The sequence below is a fragment of the Mandrillus leucophaeus genome, unplaced genomic scaffold (assembly GCF_000951045.1).
Source record: "Mandrillus leucophaeus isolate KB7577 unplaced genomic scaffold, Mleu.le_1.0 Scaffold192, whole genome shotgun sequence".
Classification (NCBI taxonomy): Eukaryota; Metazoa; Chordata; class Mammalia; order Primates; family Cercopithecidae; genus Mandrillus; species Mandrillus leucophaeus.
In genome coordinates, this window is record NW_012101943.1 from 92204 (window position 1) to 115011 (window position 22808).

Consider the following 22808-nt stretch of genomic DNA (forward strand, 5'->3'; position numbering starts at 1 on the left):
GTGATCTGCCTGCCTTGGCCTCCCAAACACTCTATTCTTCATGGGCATTTTCTTTTTGCCCCCCACTCCCAACACACACAAACATAATTTCTGTGGAGAAAGAGACTCTTACTCTGTTAAATTGAACTTCTGACTGCAAATCATCTGAGTTTCTATATATTTAAGTATTTAAGCTTAAACTCAAGTATTTACATATGAATGAGTTCTGTATTCTATAACCATATTAAAACTTTTCCTAGTATTTTTATAGAATTTTGTTATAGCTACATCAGAATTAGGATCATTATTAAAGTGCTACAAAAGCTAGTTATTTCTCAGACTCTGTTAGATTAAATGTGAGAAATAATGCTGGTTTCAGGTTATGATTGTATAATATAGATGAACCCTGTTAATAAAATGGAATAAAAGTTGGAACTTTTGTCTTTTTAATATACTTAATGGTTTCTATTGAACTTTCTCTCTTTTTAGAGACTGATTTTAAATGTAATTCATTATGTATTCTTTTTATCCTATAATTATGTGTTCATAATGCAGGGGTGGATAGTAGAGAGGCAAAGAAAGGGACAGAGGGAATGAGACTTCTCTGTTGTGGGGAGGCATCTTTCTCTAGTAAGAAGGAACAAATAATCCAGTTACTAGTCATACCTATTAAACTTCTGTGTCTGTGTCAGTTGTTGCTAAACTAACCTCTAATGCCTTAAAAGGGGTGATAACATATAAGAGAGTTTTTGTAAAACTTTGTACAAATTTCATTTAAAAGTAGCCTGAAATCAAGACCCTTTCTCTTACCTAGTTTGCTTTGGACTTGGAATGTAAACAAAAGATACTTAATGTACTTAACAATTATTCTTCTCTACAGTTACTTATCTTTATTCGTGTGTGTGTGTGTGTGTGTGGGTGTGTGTATCTCTTTGGTATAGTGTGTTATAAGTTAATCTTTCATATGTTGTCATAGCTTTAATGGACATCTGTGTTCCTAGATGGATTATTCTTTAAATGGTTAAAAAATCATAGAATTCTAATAGAAACACTTTTTATTCTTTTGCAGCTATGTCATCTTATCTTTTAATTATTAAAACAGAGTTTCCTGCTGCTATTGCAGAATTTTTGACTGGAGACTATAGTAGGTAAGAAAAAGCATTTTACATTGTGTCCATTCATTTATTAATTCAGTAAATATTTATTAAGCTGTAGTGGCAAGTAAAATAAATGTAGTCCTTGCCCTGAAGACACTTACAAATTAGGCAGAAATGAAGCAGTAATAGAATAGAAACTACTCAGCCAATGTTTATTGATTACCCATATGAAAGCACTGTTCTGTGAACCATATGAAGCACCAGATATAACCCTTGCATTCCTTGGGGATGTGAGGTAGGCTAAGACAGATCTGAGATTGAGACGCTCTTAAGGAGGAGTAAAGGGTAAATTTCTGGGGATACGCAAGACTGGGGTTGGGGATAGGAGAAGGTTGAATATACTGACAGTACAGGTCTTAAACAAAGGAGGGGAGTGAGTGATATTGCTGTCACTTCTCAGCAAATCATAGTGATAAAAAATGTGGCAGTTACAATTATACGTGTTTGAAATTCCTATTGTATACCATGGCAAAAAAATAAATTATTTGCAAGGACTTAATTGTTTCATTTCCTGTTTTTGAACAATATTATAAATAATGCTAAACCATGTCATATCTCTTTTATCTTTATTTTAAAAAATGCATCTTATATTTGACTTGCCTCTTTATAGGGAAAAAACAAAATTGTGCTTTTCTTTTCACTGTGTAGAACAAGAAAATTTTAGAAAAATGAACTTGAAAAGACAGGATAAATCATTTTAATTGCCATCAAGTTATTTCACATAGTTAAGTTTCAAACCACAATACAAAACCTGTCAGACTTTTAGATTTGAATATTGGGTTGTTCTGCTTCAATAATTGAACTTGTTCTGGAATGCAAGGAAAGATTTCAAAAATTAGTTTTTAGCTTTTACAATTCAGCTTCCATTAAAGAATTCTACTTAGATAACTGCAAATACATATTTGTAAGAAAAGTGTGGTATACTTTAGATCTGAATAGAAACCATCAAGAAAATTTAGTTGAAAAAAGACAAATAGAAGTCCTAAATGATTTTTCTTCATCAGAAGATATTGTTCATTTGTATGATACTTTACAATTAATGAGATTTCCACATTCATTATCACATCTGATACAACTACCTTATTTTATCTACAGTTTTATCTAGTTACATTTTGATTCTATCCTTAGGTTGATAAACAATTCCTGTTAGAAATAGCTATGTAAAATTCATTTTTGTATTTGCTGTGGAAAACATTGAGGGCACCTTCTATTACTCAAATTCTATGCGAGAAATTTATATTTTAGGGTTAAGAAATCAAGGCAATATGAGGTAGAATAAAGAGGACTAGACTAAGAGTAAGGAGATATGTGCTCTATCCATTTCATATTCAATAATCTCAGGAACTTAATTTAACTTGTTTTGACTATATAAGTTACTTGGAGCCTTAGGTTTTTTTATGTGATGTAATGGGGGTACCAATATTGCCTTCTTAAAGTTGCTGGGATGATCAAGTAAGATATATATACATATGCTAATAGCATGTGTATAAACAAGCATGTGTATACAGAAACTTATAGCGCAGTGTAAATGTGGAGAATTAAGAAATTCTAATAATTACTATATTAAAGGTGGTGTTTCCCTTTTTGCCCTGACTGCCGGGAAGCTCAGAGTCAAATGTGACACATTTGAATTAATATAACTGTATTAATTCCAACAGTTGTCACATGTGTTTTCTTTTTTCTTGGTCCTGAATTTCGTGGCTCCTATTTGTATTATTTTATTGTCACATGTCGGTGGAAAGAGAAGGGATTGTAAATATATGTAATATTTTAGCAATAATTAAAGTAGTATGTGGCAGAACTGGTATTGAAATTTAGGTCTTCTTTCTCTAAAAGTGATATTTTTACCGTAGCTTCATTTTAAATAATTGGCAAATGATTTACATTGCTGCATTGATTTTTTGTTTGTTTTTTTAAAATAAAAATTAAAATGAACTTCCATCTCAGTCATATTAATAGAAAATTGATTAAAATGTTATTTTTACATGTTAGAAATAGATTTTTAAAATCATATACTTCAAAATGCTGTGGTCAATTTGCATCATCTCTGTTACGTTTTAAAATTGTACGTCTTTTTAACAACCTTATCTTGTTTTAAATGTAATATATATTCATTTATTTTGGCTAATTATATTAACTTATTTGAACGCAGATAAATCATTAGTCTTGAAAGCTTAATGCTAGAAAATAATTAAGAAACAAATATTATGATAATTGACTTTACTATCTATAAAAGACAGTTTTTTTCTAGATAGACTTACATGGCAGTATTCTATGAGATCAACATGATATTGATAAACTTTTAGGGTTTGATTTACAATAAATTTTAATTATGATCTTTCAGGTGTGCTAATTTTCTGGGTTATCTGCAGGCTTGGTGTACCTTTGAAATATAAATCTTTATAAAGATATCAAAATGAAACTGTGTTCATAATAATCTAATAGATGTCAGAAGCTATAATACTTATACTGAACTTTCATGATATATCTATATATTTCATAGAATAACTTACATTTTTAAAATCTATGACTGTTAAAGTTGGAAGCTCTCTGTTAACATTTAATGATCTTGTCAGGGGAATATGATTGACACAATTAAGTTGTCTTGCATTTTAGTTACATAATTGGTATTGGATGTGAGTAAGATCCTAATTCAGAACATGTGATACTCTTGTTCCATTCCTTTCGAGAATGAAATTAAAGCAACTTATAAATAAATCTGGTTTTCATTAAAATATGGAAAAATACATCTGCATGCCAAAGCATTTGCAGTACAGCTAAGGATTTATACTCTATATTTCATACTTGGAACATTTTTATCATACAGGATTAAATCCACAGATCAAACAAGTTCTCTAGGAAGTATAAAGGTTTTTACTCTAATTCTTTTGGCTTAAAGAGAATGTATATTTAGATCACAGTAGGAAAACAGGAGTTCTGTTAGATCGTTCTTTATTCCCCCCTTAGGAAAAAAATTAAAGTTAGTACATTCTTCTAAAATGCTTATTTACAAAATAAATGTATCTAATATGTACTTTTTGAGATTTATTTTTACTAGTTTGTTTTTCTCAGGTGGCAGTTTTATTTTGTAAGTTTAATAATTTCTGTTCTTTGAAAAATATCCATTGAGAAATACAATTCATTTGTCTGTGACACACACATGAAATCTAAACTAATTTTACTGTGCTTTATTGTGTTGCCTTTATTGTTAATGAATGGTAAAGAAAAGCACTGTATTTACAATTGGCTTTATTAAGATGAATTATTAAGGATAAGAAATGATTAACAATAACCAGTAGCCAAGCCAAGGATAGAGAAATTGTATTTTACAGTAAAATTATTTTTGTATTAAGAATTTAAAGTTCAATCCTATGAAAAGGAGAATGCAAAGCATGATCTTGAAATAAACGAGGTAGTATCTGAAAGTATTTCCATTGCTACTGTGACTAAGATCATCATCTTCCTTTTGCTGATTTTACAGACATATAAAATGAAGTTGTTGAGCCAGATGATCTCTAAGGGCTCTTCCAGCTCTAACATTCCATAACTGTGGTTCTGAGTTACTGCTGGGAGGAGGTAAAGTTATCTTCAGTCCCACAGTTCAGTGCTTTGGTCAGTTATATGACTTTTATGGGCATTAAATGAATTGTGATCTGAAATAGTATAAAGTAAGTGGTGTTCAGAATTTCAAAAAGTGTTCCTTTATTCTTACGCAGGAGAAAAGAGTCCTGGTCCTGGGGATTAAATGCTCCCTTTTGTACGACTTCAGCTTCATGACTTTTTTTTTTTTTTGGCTTATCATAATTTTTTGTTTTATTTTTTATGATAAGAATACTTCACATGAAATCTGCACTCTCAACAGATTTTCAAGGGTATAATGCAGTATTGTTATCTGCGAGGGACAGCAAAACTAACAGATGGAATCTACTTTGGTATTCCTTTGGGCATTTTTCCTCCTGGCACTGCAACTGTCTGGGTCTAATATTGGGTCCCAGAAGGAAAGACATTTCAGACATAGAGCCCTGGGCCTTTTGCCAGCTTCAGAAATTTGGTTGCCAGGTGTTCCTCAATGAAAGATCTTTTGAAATTTCTGTTTTGATTCTTACTCAAGAGTGACTAGAAGATAAACATGTTGAGTATCATTTTTGTATTATTAATATGTGTACTCTTTTAGTACTTCCTGCATACCAGGAATTGAGGGGCATGTGCAAATGGAGAGAGCAAAGCTTCAGGCCCACTGAATCTGTAAATACTTATGCATAGGTTATAGTTTCTGGCATATGTATTTCCTAATGACACAAATTAGGGTGGAGAAGGGAAAAGTGTTGTCATGGTGCTGTTTCTGCTGCTGCTCCTTCTCTTGTTCTGTTAAAGAGGAAGTTGTCAGCACCCAACAGTAACAACTAAGTTCATATTAGAAGCCACTGGTTGAAATCCATATAGAAGAAGACTTTTGCTTAATTTAACGTGGCAGTGGGAGACTGGCTATCTGATAGAGAGTGAAAGAGGATGCATTATTGCAAAGTGGGAATTTTGAGGTTATCTGCCAAACAATTTGAAAAAGTCTCTATTGGTCTTTGATGCCCCAAGCTCCCATTTTTGCATAAGTTTTACTTTGTTACTATTGTGCATGTGTATGTATGTGTATACACTTCAGTGTAAAAATCTGACAGCTACGATAAAATGTAGAAAAAAAAGCAAATAAAAATCATGCATAACATCTCTAACCTAGTCACTGTCCTTTTAATTCTTTTGAATTTTTCCCAAAAGCTTTCAAAAATATAGTTAATAATTATATTCATATCATCATCATTTTCCATTTTATTCATTGTGTTTTTTCTTAAAGCCACATAACATTTCATTGAGTATGCTGTTCTAAATATTTTCAGATGTTGGATATATATAGAATTTTCCTCCAGCTTCTCATTATTATAATAATGTATTCAACAGCTTCATGTACATAGAATTTTCTCTATTTTATTTTCTTAGAGTAGATTACCCCTACATTTTTATTGCTCTTGCTGCATATAATCATTGTTTTTCCAAGAGATAGTACTAATTGGCAAGATCACTAGCAATGTATGAAGTCCAATTGTGCCACATCCTTGAATATTTTTGTTTACTAATTTTGCTAGATTAATTGCAACAGTCTCATTATTTCTTTAATTAGCATCAGTGAGTGGATTTTCTTCATGTGTATTTACTAGTTGTATTTCTTTCATGAATTGTTTCTCCTTTACATACAAATCTATTGAGGTCTTGGGGAATTAATTAACTTTAACTTTTAAAAATGTCTACATAGATATCTCACATTGAAAAATTGAAACCACATATATGCAAACAAGGCAAAAATAAAAATTGCTCATATTGCTATCACATAAAAATGTCTACTTTTTGGTATTTTAAGTATATCCTTCTGGCTTTATATGTGCATCCAGTTTTGTTTTTTTCAATGAACAAATACAAAATCATGTTAACCTACCTTTTTCTCATTCTGTATTCTAATGCCTTTATATGAAAATTTTAATATTTTACAATTGGTAATTAATGCCCTTTCCTGAAATTTGGAAAAATGTATATAGAAAACTATAAAGAAGAAAAATGACCTACTATTTTACCACCCAGAGATAATGGCTATCAATACATTTTAGTTTCTTTCCATTTTTAATGCATCTATGTTTTTCCTCAAAATTATCATGCTGTATACACACACATATGATGTTTACTGAATATTCAGTATATTTTATTTCAAAATTTTCATGGTCTTGAAGGTTTGTTTTCAATTTTTATTATTTTAAATGTTTTCAGTAAACATCTTTTTATAAAAGTCTTTGTTCTTCAGGAATAGAAAACCAAACACCGCATGTTCTCACTCGTAAGTGAGAGTTGAACAGTGAGAACACATGAACACAGGGAGGGAAACATCACAGACTGGGGCCTGTCAGTGGGTGGGGGCAAGGGGAGGGGGAGCATTAGGACACATACCTAATGCATGCAGGGCTTAAAACCTAGATGACAGGTTGATAGGTGCCGCAAACCACCATGGCACATGTATACCTACGTAACCTGCACATTCTGCACATGTACCCCGGAACTTAAAGTAAAATAAAATAAAATAAAAATTTACAAAAAGTCTTTGTTCTTATTATTTTTAGTAGTCTTTTATAAAAGTGTTTTCAAGTATATAATTATTTGAAAATTCTTTATATCTCTTGCCAAATTGCTTTCCAGAAAGATAATTTATATAATTTGCATTTTCACCAGCTTTTTGCACACCTCATCACTCCTCACTAATGTTGACTATTATCTTATTTTTAAATATTTATTTGGTAGTTGGAAATGGCATCTCTTTGTTTTTATGCATTTCTAAATGTAAATTCATTAACAAGAATAATGGGATCCCACAAGAACATTTTAATGAAAGGAGGTGGGCTTTTCCTAATGGCTGGTTTTAATGGTTATAACTCTGTGTGTGTGTGTGTGTGTGTGTGTGTATGTGTGTGTGTGTGTGTGTCAGAACAAACAGTGGAGTCCCGTGCCTAAAGTGAACTTTTTTTTTTTTTAATAGATATTGGTATCTTGATGGACAAACACTGCTAATAATCATATGTGTTGGCATCGTGTTCCCTCTTGCACTTCTTCCCAAAATAGGTAAGTCTTTATAGAGCACATTATTTGTTTAGAGAAAGGAAAGAAGGGAGGGAGGGAAAGAGAGAGAAATATTAAGGGGCTTTCAAATTTCACAGTACCACATTTTTGGCAGAAGCATGGTGGTTGTGAATAATTTTAAACTTGGCCTTATTTTAGGTTGTTCAGCCTTCAGCCCTGCCTAGTTAACCTATTACTTGGTTTGCAGTAGTATTTTGTCTGCCCCACTAAAATAAAATCTTTACGGCGGAACATTAAAGAACAGCCTTTCCTTACAGTGTACCATTAGTGGTAAGCCAGTTCCAATTCTGCTGTACAGAGCTACATAAATGATCTGTGACAGATAGTTGGAATGTTGTTATTCTGAGCTCTAAGCCCCAGATACCAACCACTGTAATAGAAAACATGCCTAAGATGTATAGTTTTAGTTGTATGTTAAAATCACTTTCCTTATAAATTGCTTTTTATTTTACTGTTACTTTACAGGCTTTCTTGGCTACACAAGTAGTTTATCATTTTTCTTTATGATGTTCTTTGCTCTTGTGGTAAGTTTAAAATATAATACATTGCTTATCTCCTCACTAAAATTGGACTCATCGTGTTAATGTCTTTCTTACTTTTAACTGTTTTGTGTTGGGAAGGGTATCTCATTTTATTTCATTGTGTTATTAAAAGCACTTTTGTTCCATTAAATTATTTCCTTCATTGTATCTATTTTGAAGAGGCTTAGGTAGAATAGCATTTCAAATTCAGCATTTCTTGTGGTTAACTAGAGAGGAGAGCATGGCAATTCTGTTAAAATCTTAGATGGAGTGTAATTCTTTGTGTAGGTGTATAAATTTATTCCTGTACCATATTGTATGAAGAATCAGTCTGGTTCTAATCTGTAAAATCTATTTGAGACTAGTCATCTTAATCTTGAAACTTTATTCCATTAATGAAATAAACAGAGCTTCTGGGGCTACACTGAGGAGATCTAGTAAGAACTGGGTTGCCTGAATTCTCCTATTTTGTCTGGTTTATTCAGCATAGATAAATTCTCATAAAAACACTGCTACAAATTAATATTTTTCTTCACATGTGGGATATATTCCTTATGTTTTAATAAGCTCATTTTTGTTATATAAAATTATCAGATGACAAATTTAACTTATTTTGATATTATAAAATAATATAAAGATAAAAGAATTTAAATTTATTTCCTTCGAATTCTTCTAAAACATCTTAATATTCTAAAGATAGTACCTTTGTGTGAAAATTTTTAAGTCTTTTTTCTTTGTATAGCAGTTTATTCCATAATCAGTATCTAAATGTCAAACCTTAAGTAGAATTATACATTTTTAACGTTCCAAGAATATACATGTCCAAATGAGCTTTTCATGAGCTTGGTTCAACTCTTTCTTGTTTTTGAAAATGCATGAAAGAAAACAGCCATATGTAAGACCAGGGCAGCACATCAGTAGTTAAGCCATATTATAGAGCCAGATTTCAAAGCTGTCAAAACAACCCAGGGTGCATTTAACTTAGGCTAAGCTATCTTCTGAGACACAGGGATAAAATAACTTTAAATTATTTAAACAAAGTGGAAGTGACTCTGATTTTAGTGTATATAAGCATTTATCCTCTATTGAATGCTCTTAAAACTAAAAACATTTAACAATGTTTGCATTTAATCATTTATTGAATTTAACAACATTAAAATCATTCCTCCTCTTCTCTCCCCAGTTGTCTGACTTATATCTTACAAATAAGTAAATTGAACATACACTTTGTAGGCTCCATACTGAAAAAGAAAAAAACTAAATATTTCCATCATAATTTGATTGTGGAGAAGTGTGGTTAGAAGTGGCCTGCATATGCAAATGAATGTATGGATATTAAAGAGAATCAGTGTAGATAACATACTGAATTTTTCTCTCACAGATAATTGACAATGCAATCATTGCATAGGTAGGAGTAATTTAGTTTTCATAGCTAATAGCTTAAAGCAGATTAAATGTATTGATATGATATGTCTACTGCAGTTTTGTTTCTGTCATGACAGATACTCTTTAATTCAATGCAGATTTCTACTGTAGCAGTCATATGGAAATAATACCCATATTCTACATTTATTGTAATGCCTTATAAACCATCTGCTCAGATTTTTACCTGTGAGCACAGTTTAAATTTAATCTACAGTGGGGCAATGAAGAACACTCTGTATGCTTTTTTAAATACTCTTTTTAATTGGCATGTTTATTTTATTATTTATTTATTTAGAGACAGAGTTTTCCTCTGTTGCCCAGGGTGGAGTACAGTGGCACAATCTCAGTTCACTGCAACTTCCACCTCCCAGGTTCAGGCAATTCTCCTGACTCAGCCTCCCAAATAGCTGGGATTTCAGGCGCATGTTTTTTTTTTTTTTTTTTTTTTTTTTTTTTTTTTTTTTTTTTTTTTTTTTTACTAGAGATGGGGTTTCACCACGTTGGCCAGGCAAGTCTTGAACTCCGGACCTCAAGTGATCCACCCACCTCGGCCTCCCAAAGTGCTGGAATTACAGATGTGAGCCACCATGCCCAGCCGCCATGTTTATTTTAGATTCTCTGAATGTTAGCTTTTAAAATACATAGTGGTTAGGAAAAGGAAACGTATGTATACTAACCCAGAATTTTGGAAGGATACCAATTTTTCATTTATTATTTTTGTCAATATGTGTTTGTAAATATGTATAGTATTTATATCCCATTTTTAAAAAATCAGTTCAGAAACTATTATTTTCTTATATTCTTTGAATAATATAAATTAAAACCTATATTTTATCTGTTCTCCCAGATCTGATTTTCATTTAAAAAATTTAACCTAAATTTTTGCCCCCTCTAAAATATTTTACAATTTTAAAAATAAATTTTATCAGTGTCTCAGAATGATACCAACAAGATGAATTTACCTTTTTTGGTAAATTTACTTTTTTTTGGTGTATTTTAGAACACAAACGAATTACCATTCGTTCTAAAAGTTCTATATTTAGTGCAGATTAGTATTCTAAGCAACGTTTTAATAGGTCAGTAATCCAATTAGACAACTTTTTTTTTAAGAGACAGAATCTCTCTCTCCAGTCACCCAGACTGGAGTGCAGTGGCATGATCATAGCTCACTGCAGCCTCAAACTCCTGGGCTTAAGTGATTTCCCTGCATCAGCTTTCTGAGTAGCTAGAACGACAGCCGCATGCCACCACGCCTGTATAATTTCTTTTTTTTTTTTTTTTTTTAGACGGAGTCTCGCTCTGTCACCCAGGCTGGAGTGCAGTGGCGCCATCTCGGCTCACTGCAAGCTCCGCCTCCTGGGTTCACGCCATTCTCCTGCCTCAGCCTCCCGAGTAGCTGGGATTACAGGCACCTGCCACCACGCCTGTATAATTTCTTTTTTTTTTTTTTTTTTTTGTATTTTTAGTAGAGACGGGGTTTCACCATGTTAGCCAGGATGGTCTTGATCTCCTGACTTCGTGATCCGCCCGCCTCGCCTCCCAAAGTGCTGGAATTACAGACGTGAGCCACCGTGCCCGGTCAGATAATTTTTTTTTTAATGTTTGTAGAGACAGAGTCTCATTATGTTGCCCAGGCTAGTCTTTAACTCCTGTGTTCAAGCGATCCTCCCACCTTGGCCTCCCAAAGTGCTGAGATTATAGGTGTGAGCCACTGCACTGGCCTGAAATAGAGAATTATTTAAATGGATTTTAGTCAGAAGCTTTCCTTCTACTGAACACTATGTTAGACATTTTAGGGTGTGGAAATTTAACCTGGACACTAGTCTTAAGGATCTGTCAATCTAGTAGGGGAGATAAATTTCTTTTCAAACATAGAGAACAATGTGTGCAATATATAATTAAGTATTGATATATTTGCTTCAGAATAAGAGTCTCAAGAGTTGAGAGAAGAGAAGGCTCACTGAGAGCTAGAGTAAAGGCGGATTTTAAAGGAAATACAACTTGAGTTGAGCCACAAAAGATGCAAAGGGCTTAGAGCAGAGAGCAGGAAGGGAGGCCTTTTGTGCAAGTGAACAAATATTTTTAATACTTAATCTCCTTTTTGCTTTGTCATTCCAACCCCAAGACATCTTCTTACCAACATGAGCAAGGACTTCCTGTTAATCTTTCCTCTTTGTTGTTGGGTCTCGTTTCACTCCTGTTCTGTACTTCTGCTTTGGGGAACATCATCTCTATCCACCCCATACCACCATGCAGGCTTGGAGTTGGGATGGATCTTTGCAGAGAAATTAGCTGTAGTAACTAAACTATTAATATAAAATCAGGCTACTACTTATTTTTTTCTAATTAATAAAAATTAATGATAATATTGCATTTTGGAGCATTGCTTTGAAATATTTTGATTTGAAAGCTTAAGAAATAACAACTGATAAATGAGGCAGCTCACATACAGAATTTATCAAGGTACATGGTGCACAGCAAGTCCTCAGTAAATGTTTTTTTCTGCCAACAATACCATTGTTAGTAAGGTGAAAATGTAAGAAACTGAATTTGGGCCAGTGCAGTGTGGCTCACACCTGTAATCCCAGCACTTTGGGAGCCTGGGACAGGCAGATCACTTGAGCCCAGGAGTTCGAGACCAGCCTGGGCAACATGGCAAACTCTCGTCTCTACAAAAAACACAAAAATTAGCTGGGTATGATGGCCATGCACCTGTAATCCCAGCTACTCAAGAGGCTGTGGTGGGAGGATGGTTTGAGCCTGGGAGGTGGAGGTTGCAGTGAGCTGAGATTCTGTTACTGCACTCCAGACTGGATGACAGAGTGAGACCCTGTCTTAAAAAAACAAGAAAAGAAACTGAATTTGGAGCAGTTTCACCCTCACCCCATCCTCATCCTTTTTTTTTTTTGGAAAACCTATCAAGATAATGATGGTGAGATTATTGCTTTTGATTTTGTTATTTTCTTTTGGTAAGTTGACTGTTTCATTTTATGTCATATTGAAACTTACCTAGAAATGTCAAAGCAACTTGTCTAGTTTATCCTTATACAGTAATTTTTTTCTTGGTGAGGTTTTAAATTAAAAGTGATTCTTTAGTTCACTCCTTAACTTAATCCTAAAAGTATGTGTTTGCCTTATATTTGTTTTATCAGTGTGTAAAATTTTGATTAAATTAGTCAAAATCCAAAACTAGGTAAATACAAAGTAGGAATAGAAATAGTGTTTACGTATTGGTCTCCTACAAAGGACAAATACTTTATTCTTTCTTGTCCCTTTGTGCACTGGGATTCAGCCGGAGCAAACATTTACAGAGTAATTATGTGCCCTGAAACAACAGCAACAATGGTAATATTGACAGAGCCACAGCTATAGGTCTAATAACAGGATGGCCACAATTAAGAGTAAAAACGTGAAACATTTTCATTGATTAATTCTGGGAAACAGCATCCCTCTGGATTTCTTTTAATGTTTTTTTTTTTTTTAATTTATTTTTACCAGCTGGAGTTCCCTAGCTATATGCTCTTATTCCAGCCAGCTTTCTCCACATTCGCCAAAAATAATTCAAATCTGTAAAAGTAAGGAGGGGCAGCACTTAATGCGTACATCAGAAATCCCTGAGCTCCTCCTGTGTATAACGTCTCTACTTATTTCTTCCTGTGGCCTTTCCGTAAACTGCTATTAAATGTTTCTCTATTCACTAATACCTGCTCCACAAATAACCATATTCCTGTATGACAGTCACTAAAAACATCATGTTCCTATTTTTAGTTGCACTTAAAAAAAAATGCCTTGATGATGTTGGAATTTTGAAAGTTGACACAAGAGTACCCTTAGTCTTTAATGGGGGAGATCTCTACTTAACACCCTGCAGTCTCCAACCCCCTCCCTGCCACAGGTGACCTTAAATGTTGACCCCATTCTAACCAGGAAAAGTCACAGAAGCAGATATTCTTTTATTAGCATCTGATTTGATATGGCATGAGATTAATTGAAATGATACTGACCTATTTAAATTCAGTTTCTTACTCGTTTTATAAGAAATGATCTGAGTGCTGATTGTGTTTACTTTTTTAGGTAATAATTAAAAAATGGTCCATCCCTTGTCCTCTGACATTAAATTATGTAGAGAAATGCTTCCAGGTAATAGCTGATATTTTCTTTTCAGTTTCTTCCTTTTTATTTTAAACTAAAAAGAAAAGAAAGACTAATGATTCTTTTCTGATTAATGAAAAAGTAATGGCTATATTGCATTTTAGAACTTTGTTTTGAAATACTTTGATTTGAAAGCCTCGTAATAATAAATTCATCATTTTTATTGATATATTCTGAAATTTAATGGCTGTTGGTTTCTCTTTTTCCCCTCAATACTCTTAAACAGATTTCAAATGCTACAGATGATTGTAAGCCAAAACTCTTTCATTTCTCCAAAGAGGTGTGTAAGTTATTAACAGATACTTTTAGTTGATTTTTCACATTTCAAGTTTTAAGAGGTTTGTGTAACAGGGTCTCTTAGGTCTTTGTACCTGTAACTAATTAATTTTCATGAAAGTGCTAAGTATAGGATTGCCTACCAGAAGAATACTATTATTTAACACAGGGTGGCCTATTATGAAACAGCCACCTTTTTTTTTTTTTTTTCCCCTGGCATGCCTTTAAATGGAGCCTGTTTTAAATGGGCCTCTGCCTAAAAGAACAGATTTACCGAATGTCTGGTCTGGCCAATAAGGTCCTCTGTGTATACAGACTTCCTGTTGCCCTCTGGACTTGTAAAGCTAAATAGCCAATTATATCAAAAACTCTTCCCCTGTGAGTAGAACCTTGGTCTGTAGCTAAACAGCCTCATCATTGGACTAGGGATTGAGCACTGCCAATATATCTTCTGGCCAACATTCCAAAGTTGAAATTTATGATGCCAGGAGTAGAGACTAGGAGACCAAGTCGCTTTGCCTTCTCTAAGAGCTGTAGGATACTGGAAATGCCTGTAAGAGCCCCTAAGCATCAGCAGAGGAGACAAGAACTGTGACATGGATGGTCTCTGCTTTACCACTCTAGAAGAGCTCAAAGTCTTCCCTGTTGCTGCAAGCCTCTTCGTCTATACTTTCTGACTCTGCTGAAATGCTATTTTGTATAGGTCCCACATGCTAGAATCCCCCCTGCTCATGTACAACTCTATTACTGTAGAATGTTGGTGTGGTTACTTCACCATGCAGAATTTTCCTTTTTATCTTTAGTTTTTAAATGAGAAATATCTCTCTGGTCCAAAAGGGAGATTACCAAATCTTTTACATGGTGAAGACCTCCAGGTGCCTTAAAGATCTAGGTAGGATAATTGACAAGCCAGGAAATTGAGCAATATATGAAATAGAGAATTTGTGAATTAAACTCTCATTTTCCTAGTCCAGCCTCAGGAAACACTACAACTTCCTCTCTCCTAAACCCCTTCAGGTATTTTAAGACTCTAGGCATTATGTCCCAAGATAGGTCTTCATTTCTGGAATTTCTTTTGTTTAAGAGCCTAAAGTTAGTTAAGTGGAAATTTTTTTTGAGCAGAAATGAAAAAATAGATCACCATCATCTATTTGGTAAAGATGGTATTTTCACTTAAATGGTAACTTCTTTTGCTTTACTCTGACTCTTAAGTATTCTAATAATAAAAACAAAACCTTATACTTGTATATTACATTGGATCTCTTAAGAGTTTGTAGGTCTAGAATAAATGATATTCATTCCCATTGAAAGAGATCCTAATCAAAGATGCTGGCAATATTAAAATGTGATTAATATTTTTGGTATTCCCTTGGATTAAGTTCATGAAAGCAGGTTCAAGAGTATTAACTGTTAGTGCTGCTTAGAGTAAAAAGATACGTTTAAATGGTGCATACATTTAGAAGACTGAGAATTTAAAAAGAACATTTCTAAAATGTTATTTTATCTCATTTAAATATTATTTATCTTATGTAATTTTAAAAATCTTATCCAGATAATGTAAAAGTAGTGATTGTAGTAAAAGCAACATGGTATGGGAAACCAAACAAAAAATATTCTGGCTAGTACAGGCAAGCCTACTTCAAATAAAATGTTTGCTGGTGATCACAAGTGTTTTCTCTTTTAAAAAAATTCTTATTTTATAAAGAGAGGACTCATTAAAGATGAAATAAGTGTAATCAAATTGATTTTTTAAAGAACTGAGTTTTTTGTCAAACGAAATAATGGCTTCAGTAGAGCAACATTTAATAATTTTGTCTTTTAAAAATTTTTTTCAGAGTGCATATGCCTTACCAACCATGGCTTTTTCATTTCTCTGCCATACCTCAATATTGCCCATATACTGTGAACTTCAAAGGTACTGTAGAATCCTGGAATATTTTAAATATATTGTGTTTCTTTTTACCTCTAGGGCTTTCAGATTGAATGACATTCTCTTTTATTAATCCTTTCCTCTCATCAGTGGATCCTAAGTGTTAGTTTAAAACAAAACAAACTAGAGTTAGTTCTGTTCAAGGTGAGAATGTTTCCTACAACTGTAATCTTTGAGACTGGCTCACACCTGTAATCCCAGCACTTTGGGAGGCCGAGGCGGGTGGATCACCTGAGGTCAGGAGTTCAAGACCAGCCTGGCTAACATGGTGAAACCCCGTCTCTACTCTATTTTGTATTTCTAAAAATACAAAAAAATTAGCCGGATGTGGTGGCAGGCACCTGTAATCCCAGCTACTCGTGAGGCTGAGGCAGGAGAATTGCTTGAACCCAGGAGGTGGAGGTTACAGTGAGCCAAGATCACACTACTGTATTCCAGCCTGGGCGACAGAGTGAGACTCTGTCTCAAAAAAAAAAAAAGAGAAGCATAATTTATGTGTACTAATTTCAAATGAGGAATTCTAGTGTGTAGTTATTGATGAAGTTGTTCTTGAATGAGGAATTCTCTCGACCAGCTTAGGACGTACTTACTTCTTTACGTATAATTCAGATCACTTATTCTACCTTTGCCATTTTTGTCTTTTAGTCCTTCAAAGAAAAGAATGCAGAATGTTACCAATACAGCAATTGCTTTAAGTTTTCTCATTTATTTTATATCTGCACTCTTTGGCTACCTCACTTTTTATGGTAAGTACATTTTAAAATTATAGATGACAAAATAATAGTTACATAGATGGCCTCACGCCAATGTATAGACTTTACTGATGCCTTTTATTACTAAGTTAATTTGTTCAGGTCACCAAATTACAATGCAGAACTGTGGTAGTTCTTGAGGCCTAAACAATTGGATTATCTTTCTTTTAGAAAGGTAGTTCAGGTTTAAGATTAATGACTTCTTAGATGAAAATTTTCTTAAACACTTAAGTAAAACGTCAGGCTTAGGGACATTGATTCTTCCTATAAGAAAAAATGTGCAATTTTAATGATTCTGTTTTTCTTAAATTTTGAATTCAATATATTAGTCTAATTCAGAAATGTGGGGGTTGGGTGAGTCAGTCATCTTAATTGCAAAAGAACAAGTTGAGAAAGGAAAGGATTTTACACTGGACTATAGCTGTATACTTAGATGTCAGACATCTCTGCCTTCAGACCTAATTATCACAGGATTCAGCAGATGTGCATTCTATGATGCACCATGACCTTTCTCCTTAATTATTTTTACAGGTTCTTTTAAATTTATGCAACAAAAATAAAATTGTGTTTTATTTCTCTTGCAAAAACAGTCTGCTTTGTATGTTGATTTTTTTTTCCTCTTCTGATAAGAACCTCAAGAAAAAGTAAACTTCTGTGTACACCATCAGGAAAAGCATTTCCAATGTGAGCATGGTGCCTGCTAGAGACACTACGAAGAAAGTTAAAACAGATTGTCAAGCTTTTCTGCTCATCATTAATAAAACAAAATTACTTAAATATATAAACTTTATTTTTAGATGTTGGGTTTGTTAGTTTTTATACAGACTTGAACTCAATAAGACTTTTCTGTGTCAATAAGATACTATAACAGGGTCTCTTGGGATCCAAATATGTTTTTTATAGTGGAATAGCTATATATTTCTTTTATTAAAATTGCCACCTGGCACAAACACTTATATTTAGGGATCCTCAGCAATGAGGAAAAAGTCCCAAAAAACTGACCTCCTTCTTCTCCTTATGGATAAATATAACTATCTGGAAGAAACCTCAGATGGCTTGCCAATATCCAGGCTGGCTGAGAAATTGTTACATGAATCACCATTAGGTGCTTAGAAGCTGTATTAAATTGTAGCTGTATTAAATTGAAAGGGATGTGGAGTAGGGATGGAAGCTAATACCTTTATTGAGCTAACATTTAAGCAAGTGGCATGTATTTTATATATACTGCCTAACTTAATCGTTATAACAACTCTGCAAGCTAAGTGTAGGTTCATTTAGGTTGAGTAATTAGACCAGATACTTGAAGCCAATTAATAGTGGAATTGGGATTTGAATCTAGTTTTGTCTCTCTCCAAAGCCAGTGCCTTTATTGCTGTGCTGTCTCCTCAGAAACTGTGCTGTAGAAGCCAGATTTCCTTTATTCCAAGTTTTTGTTAAGGTGATCGATCTTTTAGGAAAAATATGACTCACTTAAGCTGTAGGCATCCATCTATGTATGTATCTACGTGTATTCTATCTATCTAACATTGTTGCTTGAACACAAAGGCTAAAGGTTTTCATCATGTAGATGGCATGTTTCCTAGACAAGGATTTGCTTAGTTATCAAGTAAAGCCATTATGTTGTCTCTGATTTAATCCCTTCTCCACCAATGCAAATTCTTCAGAGTATGCAAATTTTATATAATGGAGAAATACACATCTAAGAAAATCACATGGTAGGTAGGTAGGCAGATAGATGGGTGGATGAATAGAGATAGATAGATGATTGATAGATAGATAGATAGATAGATAGATAGATAGATAGATAGATAGATAGATAGATAGATAGAATAAATGATACAAAAGTAAGTTCTTCTCCAAAGACAGAAGAGGCAGATATTGATTTGCTCTTGGATTGTGAATCAGAACCAAGAAAAGCCTTTGATCATATCTTTCTATCAGGATAACAGGAGCTTTGTGTCATAGGAAGAAATTGCTGATGGAACCTGAGATCTTATCATAAGGGCTAGCCTCCACTTTAGGCTTCTAATTCATTTTACAGATGAGCAACTAAAGCCCAGAGAGGCAAAGTGACCTGTCACAGAATTAAAGGCAGGTGTCCTGAATACTAATCCAGTGTTCTTTCTGCTACTTTGTGATAATCTTTGTAAACTTAATACCCTGTTTGACAATGTGTATTAAACAGGCCCGCCTCCTGACTTCAATGGCATATATAACTTGCAGAGCACCATTAGGCCCTTTCTGAGATTTGTAGAGATTTGTCTGAATCCGGGGAAGCATGCAGTACTCTATCCCTCACATATGTTATGGCTCAGTTAAGAACACAGAGTGACTGGCTCAGAAGAAGGGTTTTCATCCTGGGAAAGTAGAAAGTGGACATGTGACATCTATGTTGAATTTGTGATAAATCTAGTTCTTCAAGATTCAGGAGCTGCTTTGGATCCTTTTATCCAGAGCTCCCAAAGCTTAATTTCTAAATTTGTCAGATTAAAGGGACCTATAGGTAATGTACCTAGATTAATGATACTTGCTCTGATTACAGCTGTGAAAGAGAGAAAAGGGTTCCTCTGGTGAGCCAGGCCAATGCCCAAATGTTGCATAATAGCCAGGCCATTTAAAAAGTCTATGAGGTTGTTAAGCAAGAAGTGTTAATAGCTCATTTTATGATTCAGAAAATGGAAATAAAATAGTTTGCCATATTTCTCCAAAGACTCACAAGTATCTCACAGATTTGGAAATAGAATCCAGATTTCCTAGCTCTTCTTAGTCTCCTACTTAGTCCAAATCCCACATTGTGTAAAGTATGTTTTTGATACTTTGGACAATTCATTTCTCTCCTGTTTCCATTATCACTAGTCTAGTTCAGATTATCTTTACCTCTCAGTGATTGTAACAGTAGCTGTTATGCCTGTTTGGGGTCTCTTTTTCTTCCGATCCATACTCCTGCTTAGTTCAGATCATAATATACTGTTCTTTGTAAGTCATTGTTGCATTTCTGTGGCCTACCAGATTGAGGCCACACCATGCAGAACTATATTACTAGGTCTTAAATGTATTTCCAGCCCTATCACCCACACACTGTTTCATCCACTCTAGTACTTACTGGACCACTTATTTTCTCAGAGGCAGATTCCCTTAGCTTTTGTTTGTGCTGCTCCTTGCTTCTAGAGAATCTCTTCCCCCACATCTTTGAACATCAGCACACACGCATTGACTCATGTAATGTTCTCAGTAACCCTGTAGTTCAGCATATTACCATCCCCATTTTAAAGATGTAGGAACTGAGAGACTCAGAGAAGTTAAGGTACTAGTAACTGGTGGGATTTGAACATGTTCTGTGTCATCACAGTTTAGAATCTCCATAGCTCTTGTTTAGAACTCTCTGGCCACTTACATGTGTGTATCACACTTTCTGTCATATCTATATGTATTCATCTTATCTCTTCTTAAAGTTCCCTGAGAACAGAGGTATGTTTCCTTTGGTTGTTGATTTCCCTCAAAGAATCGTTTCTAAAACACTCTCAAATTAAAAAGCACCATTCTATTTTAAGTACAAACTGATACTTTCCCACAAAACACTGATATCCAGTGTTTCTGGCACCCTCAGTCTTCTTTCCCCTTGTCTTGAGTTGAGGTGAGGGAGACATTGTGAGAATGCAAGAACGCTGTGGACCAAAGCTTGGCTGGCATGTATAAATCCTATTGCTGACCACCACACACTGGCCTACTAAGTAAGACATTTCCCTAACACTTCTCTTTTTTATCTAAAACATGAATCCACAGATGAAATGTAACATGCACCAAACTCTGAGATTCTAGAAAACACTGTGGTATTGAGGAAAAGATACTGGCTCTAGCACCAAAAAGAAGTAGATGTATGGCACTGCCACTTTGTGTTATGTGATCTTAGGCAAATCATTTAACACCTTTGGACCTGCCTATGTGTTAATATTGTTATCATAGGGACTAAATTCAACAACACATGTGAAAGCACTTTATAAACAAACAACACAAATGGTCAAACCCTTAGATTATGGAAAGGTTCCAAAGAGATAATTTAGTATACATATTCATTGTCATATTTTAATTTTAGAGGTTCTGCTTGTTCTGTTTTTTATTAAAAGAAAAAGTGTTAGGTTTCAAGAAGATATTTAATTAATGTCTCTGTTTCATAGGCTAGGGGAAAGGCCAGGATTTGGTAATGGGAATCTAAAATCTGTTACCATCCATTAGTGCAAAGGAAAACAATTTTTTTACTATTAATATCTGAGTACTTTATAATGTAATCCTTATTATTTTATCTACAGACAAAGTGGAGTCAGAATTACTAAAAGGTTATAGTAAATACTTACCACATGATGTTGTTGTCATGACTGTGAAGTTATGCATACTATTTGCTGTGCTTTTGACAGTCCCTCTAATCCACTTCCCTGTAAGTACTCTTAAAGGGTTTTGTTGCCTAGTATGGACGCTTCCTAATAGGGCAACACTAATTCTTTGCAGAATAGAATGCTTGAATCACATCTAGTCTTGTATATGTTATTCACTTGTCAAGTAATTGATCAAAGACTTCATACTTGCATATGGCCCCATGAAAGCATAAAAATAACAGTGAGCCACTAAGCTAATTTGTGCTTTTTGAGATTTAGTTTAGCTTTCCGTTCTCCCACGGCATTGTTTCCAATTTAGAAACTATAGTTCTTCTAAAGTTTTGGGGTTTTTTCCCCTCGTTAATTCTGTATTCTGTTTTCAAAAAAAATGTGCATGAAGAGGAAAAAGTCAAGTCAGCAAAAATAAGCTCCTCTGATTTATTGTAAATTTATTTTAACTTAAGCATTCTAGTTCAATCTTGATCAAAATATTTTATTTGCTCTAGAATTGTAATTCAAGGGGCAAAACAGATTTTCATTGCATCTGGTTGCTATACATAAGAGTCTTAAGAGTTTCTGAGAAAATGGGAACAAAGGCTTTGGATATAAATGCATCTGCATGGATGTCTTAAGTCTCTAATGCTGAGTTTTGTAAGAACTGGGCCTTCAAGCCTCCTCCCTGTGTGGGCTGCAGTGCCAAGATTACAGCAGGGACTGGATAAATTTTTTTGGGATGTGACCGCCTGCTGTTCCCTTAGCAGTGGGAAGTGTAGTGAACTATTTTTTCATATTTACAGGCTGTAAAACATATAATATAAAATAAAATAGTAAGTGATATTTCTTTCCCATGGCATGATTTTTCTTTTATAAATTGTCTTTTTTTAATCTGTTAAATTTAATGAAAATGATTCTTTGAGATTTTTTTCATATTTTTATTATTGGTAATTTAAAAAAATTATGCAACCTAAAAAAATTGCATGTGAAAATTTTTTCTAGCATTAAAGCTAGGTATTTTTATGAAGCTTACACAGAAGGGGTTAGTATATAAACAGTTTATGTGTATAAACACCTTATAATAATAGTTTATGCTGTATTTTTGGAATCTAAATGATGTAGGAGGCAAAAATATCACGGTTATTGTATATGTTTCTCTCAGCAAATATTTGGACTTTGACATTTCCTCTTTGTTATATGTTTCTTTTTCTGTAATACAGGCCAGAAAAGCTGTAATGATGATGTTTTTCTCCAATTTTCCATTCTCGTGGATTCGCCATTTTTTGATCACTCTAGCACTCAATATTATCATCGTTTTACTTGCAATATATGTTCCTGACATTAGAAATGTATTTGGTGTAGTTGGTAAGTTTTCTGTTTCAAAAAGTTCACGTAATAAAATTGATAAAATTGTTACCCAGCCTCACATCTGAATCCAACAATATCCTCTCTTTTTTTCCCTCCAATTTAAAGGTGCCAGTACATCAACATGTTTGATTTTTATATTCCCAGGATTGTTTTATCTTAAACTTAGCAGAGAGGATTTTCTCTCGTGGAAAAAATTCGGGGTAGGTTGTTTTTAT

General features: G+C 33.9%; 1 protein-coding gene across 1 annotated transcript in view; it reads left to right on the forward strand.

The window, feature by feature from the left end:
- The window catches only part of SLC38A6 (solute carrier family 38, member 6), a 71590-nt gene that overhangs the window by 48344 nt on the left and 438 nt on the right, over positions 1-22808 (forward strand). Inside the window, exons 6-15 of the mRNA XM_011978268.1 lie at positions 1049-1127; positions 7705-7787; positions 8271-8329; positions 13826-13891; positions 14130-14183; positions 16015-16094; positions 16755-16855; positions 21169-21293; positions 22446-22590; positions 22699-22793. Of these exons, the coding sequence (XP_011833658.1) occupies positions 1049-1127; positions 7705-7787; positions 8271-8329; positions 13826-13891; positions 14130-14183; positions 16015-16094; positions 16755-16855; positions 21169-21293; positions 22446-22590; positions 22699-22793 (887 nt within the window). The remainder of the gene's footprint in view (positions 1-1048; positions 1128-7704; positions 7788-8270; positions 8330-13825; positions 13892-14129; positions 14184-16014; positions 16095-16754; positions 16856-21168; positions 21294-22445; positions 22591-22698; positions 22794-22808) is intronic.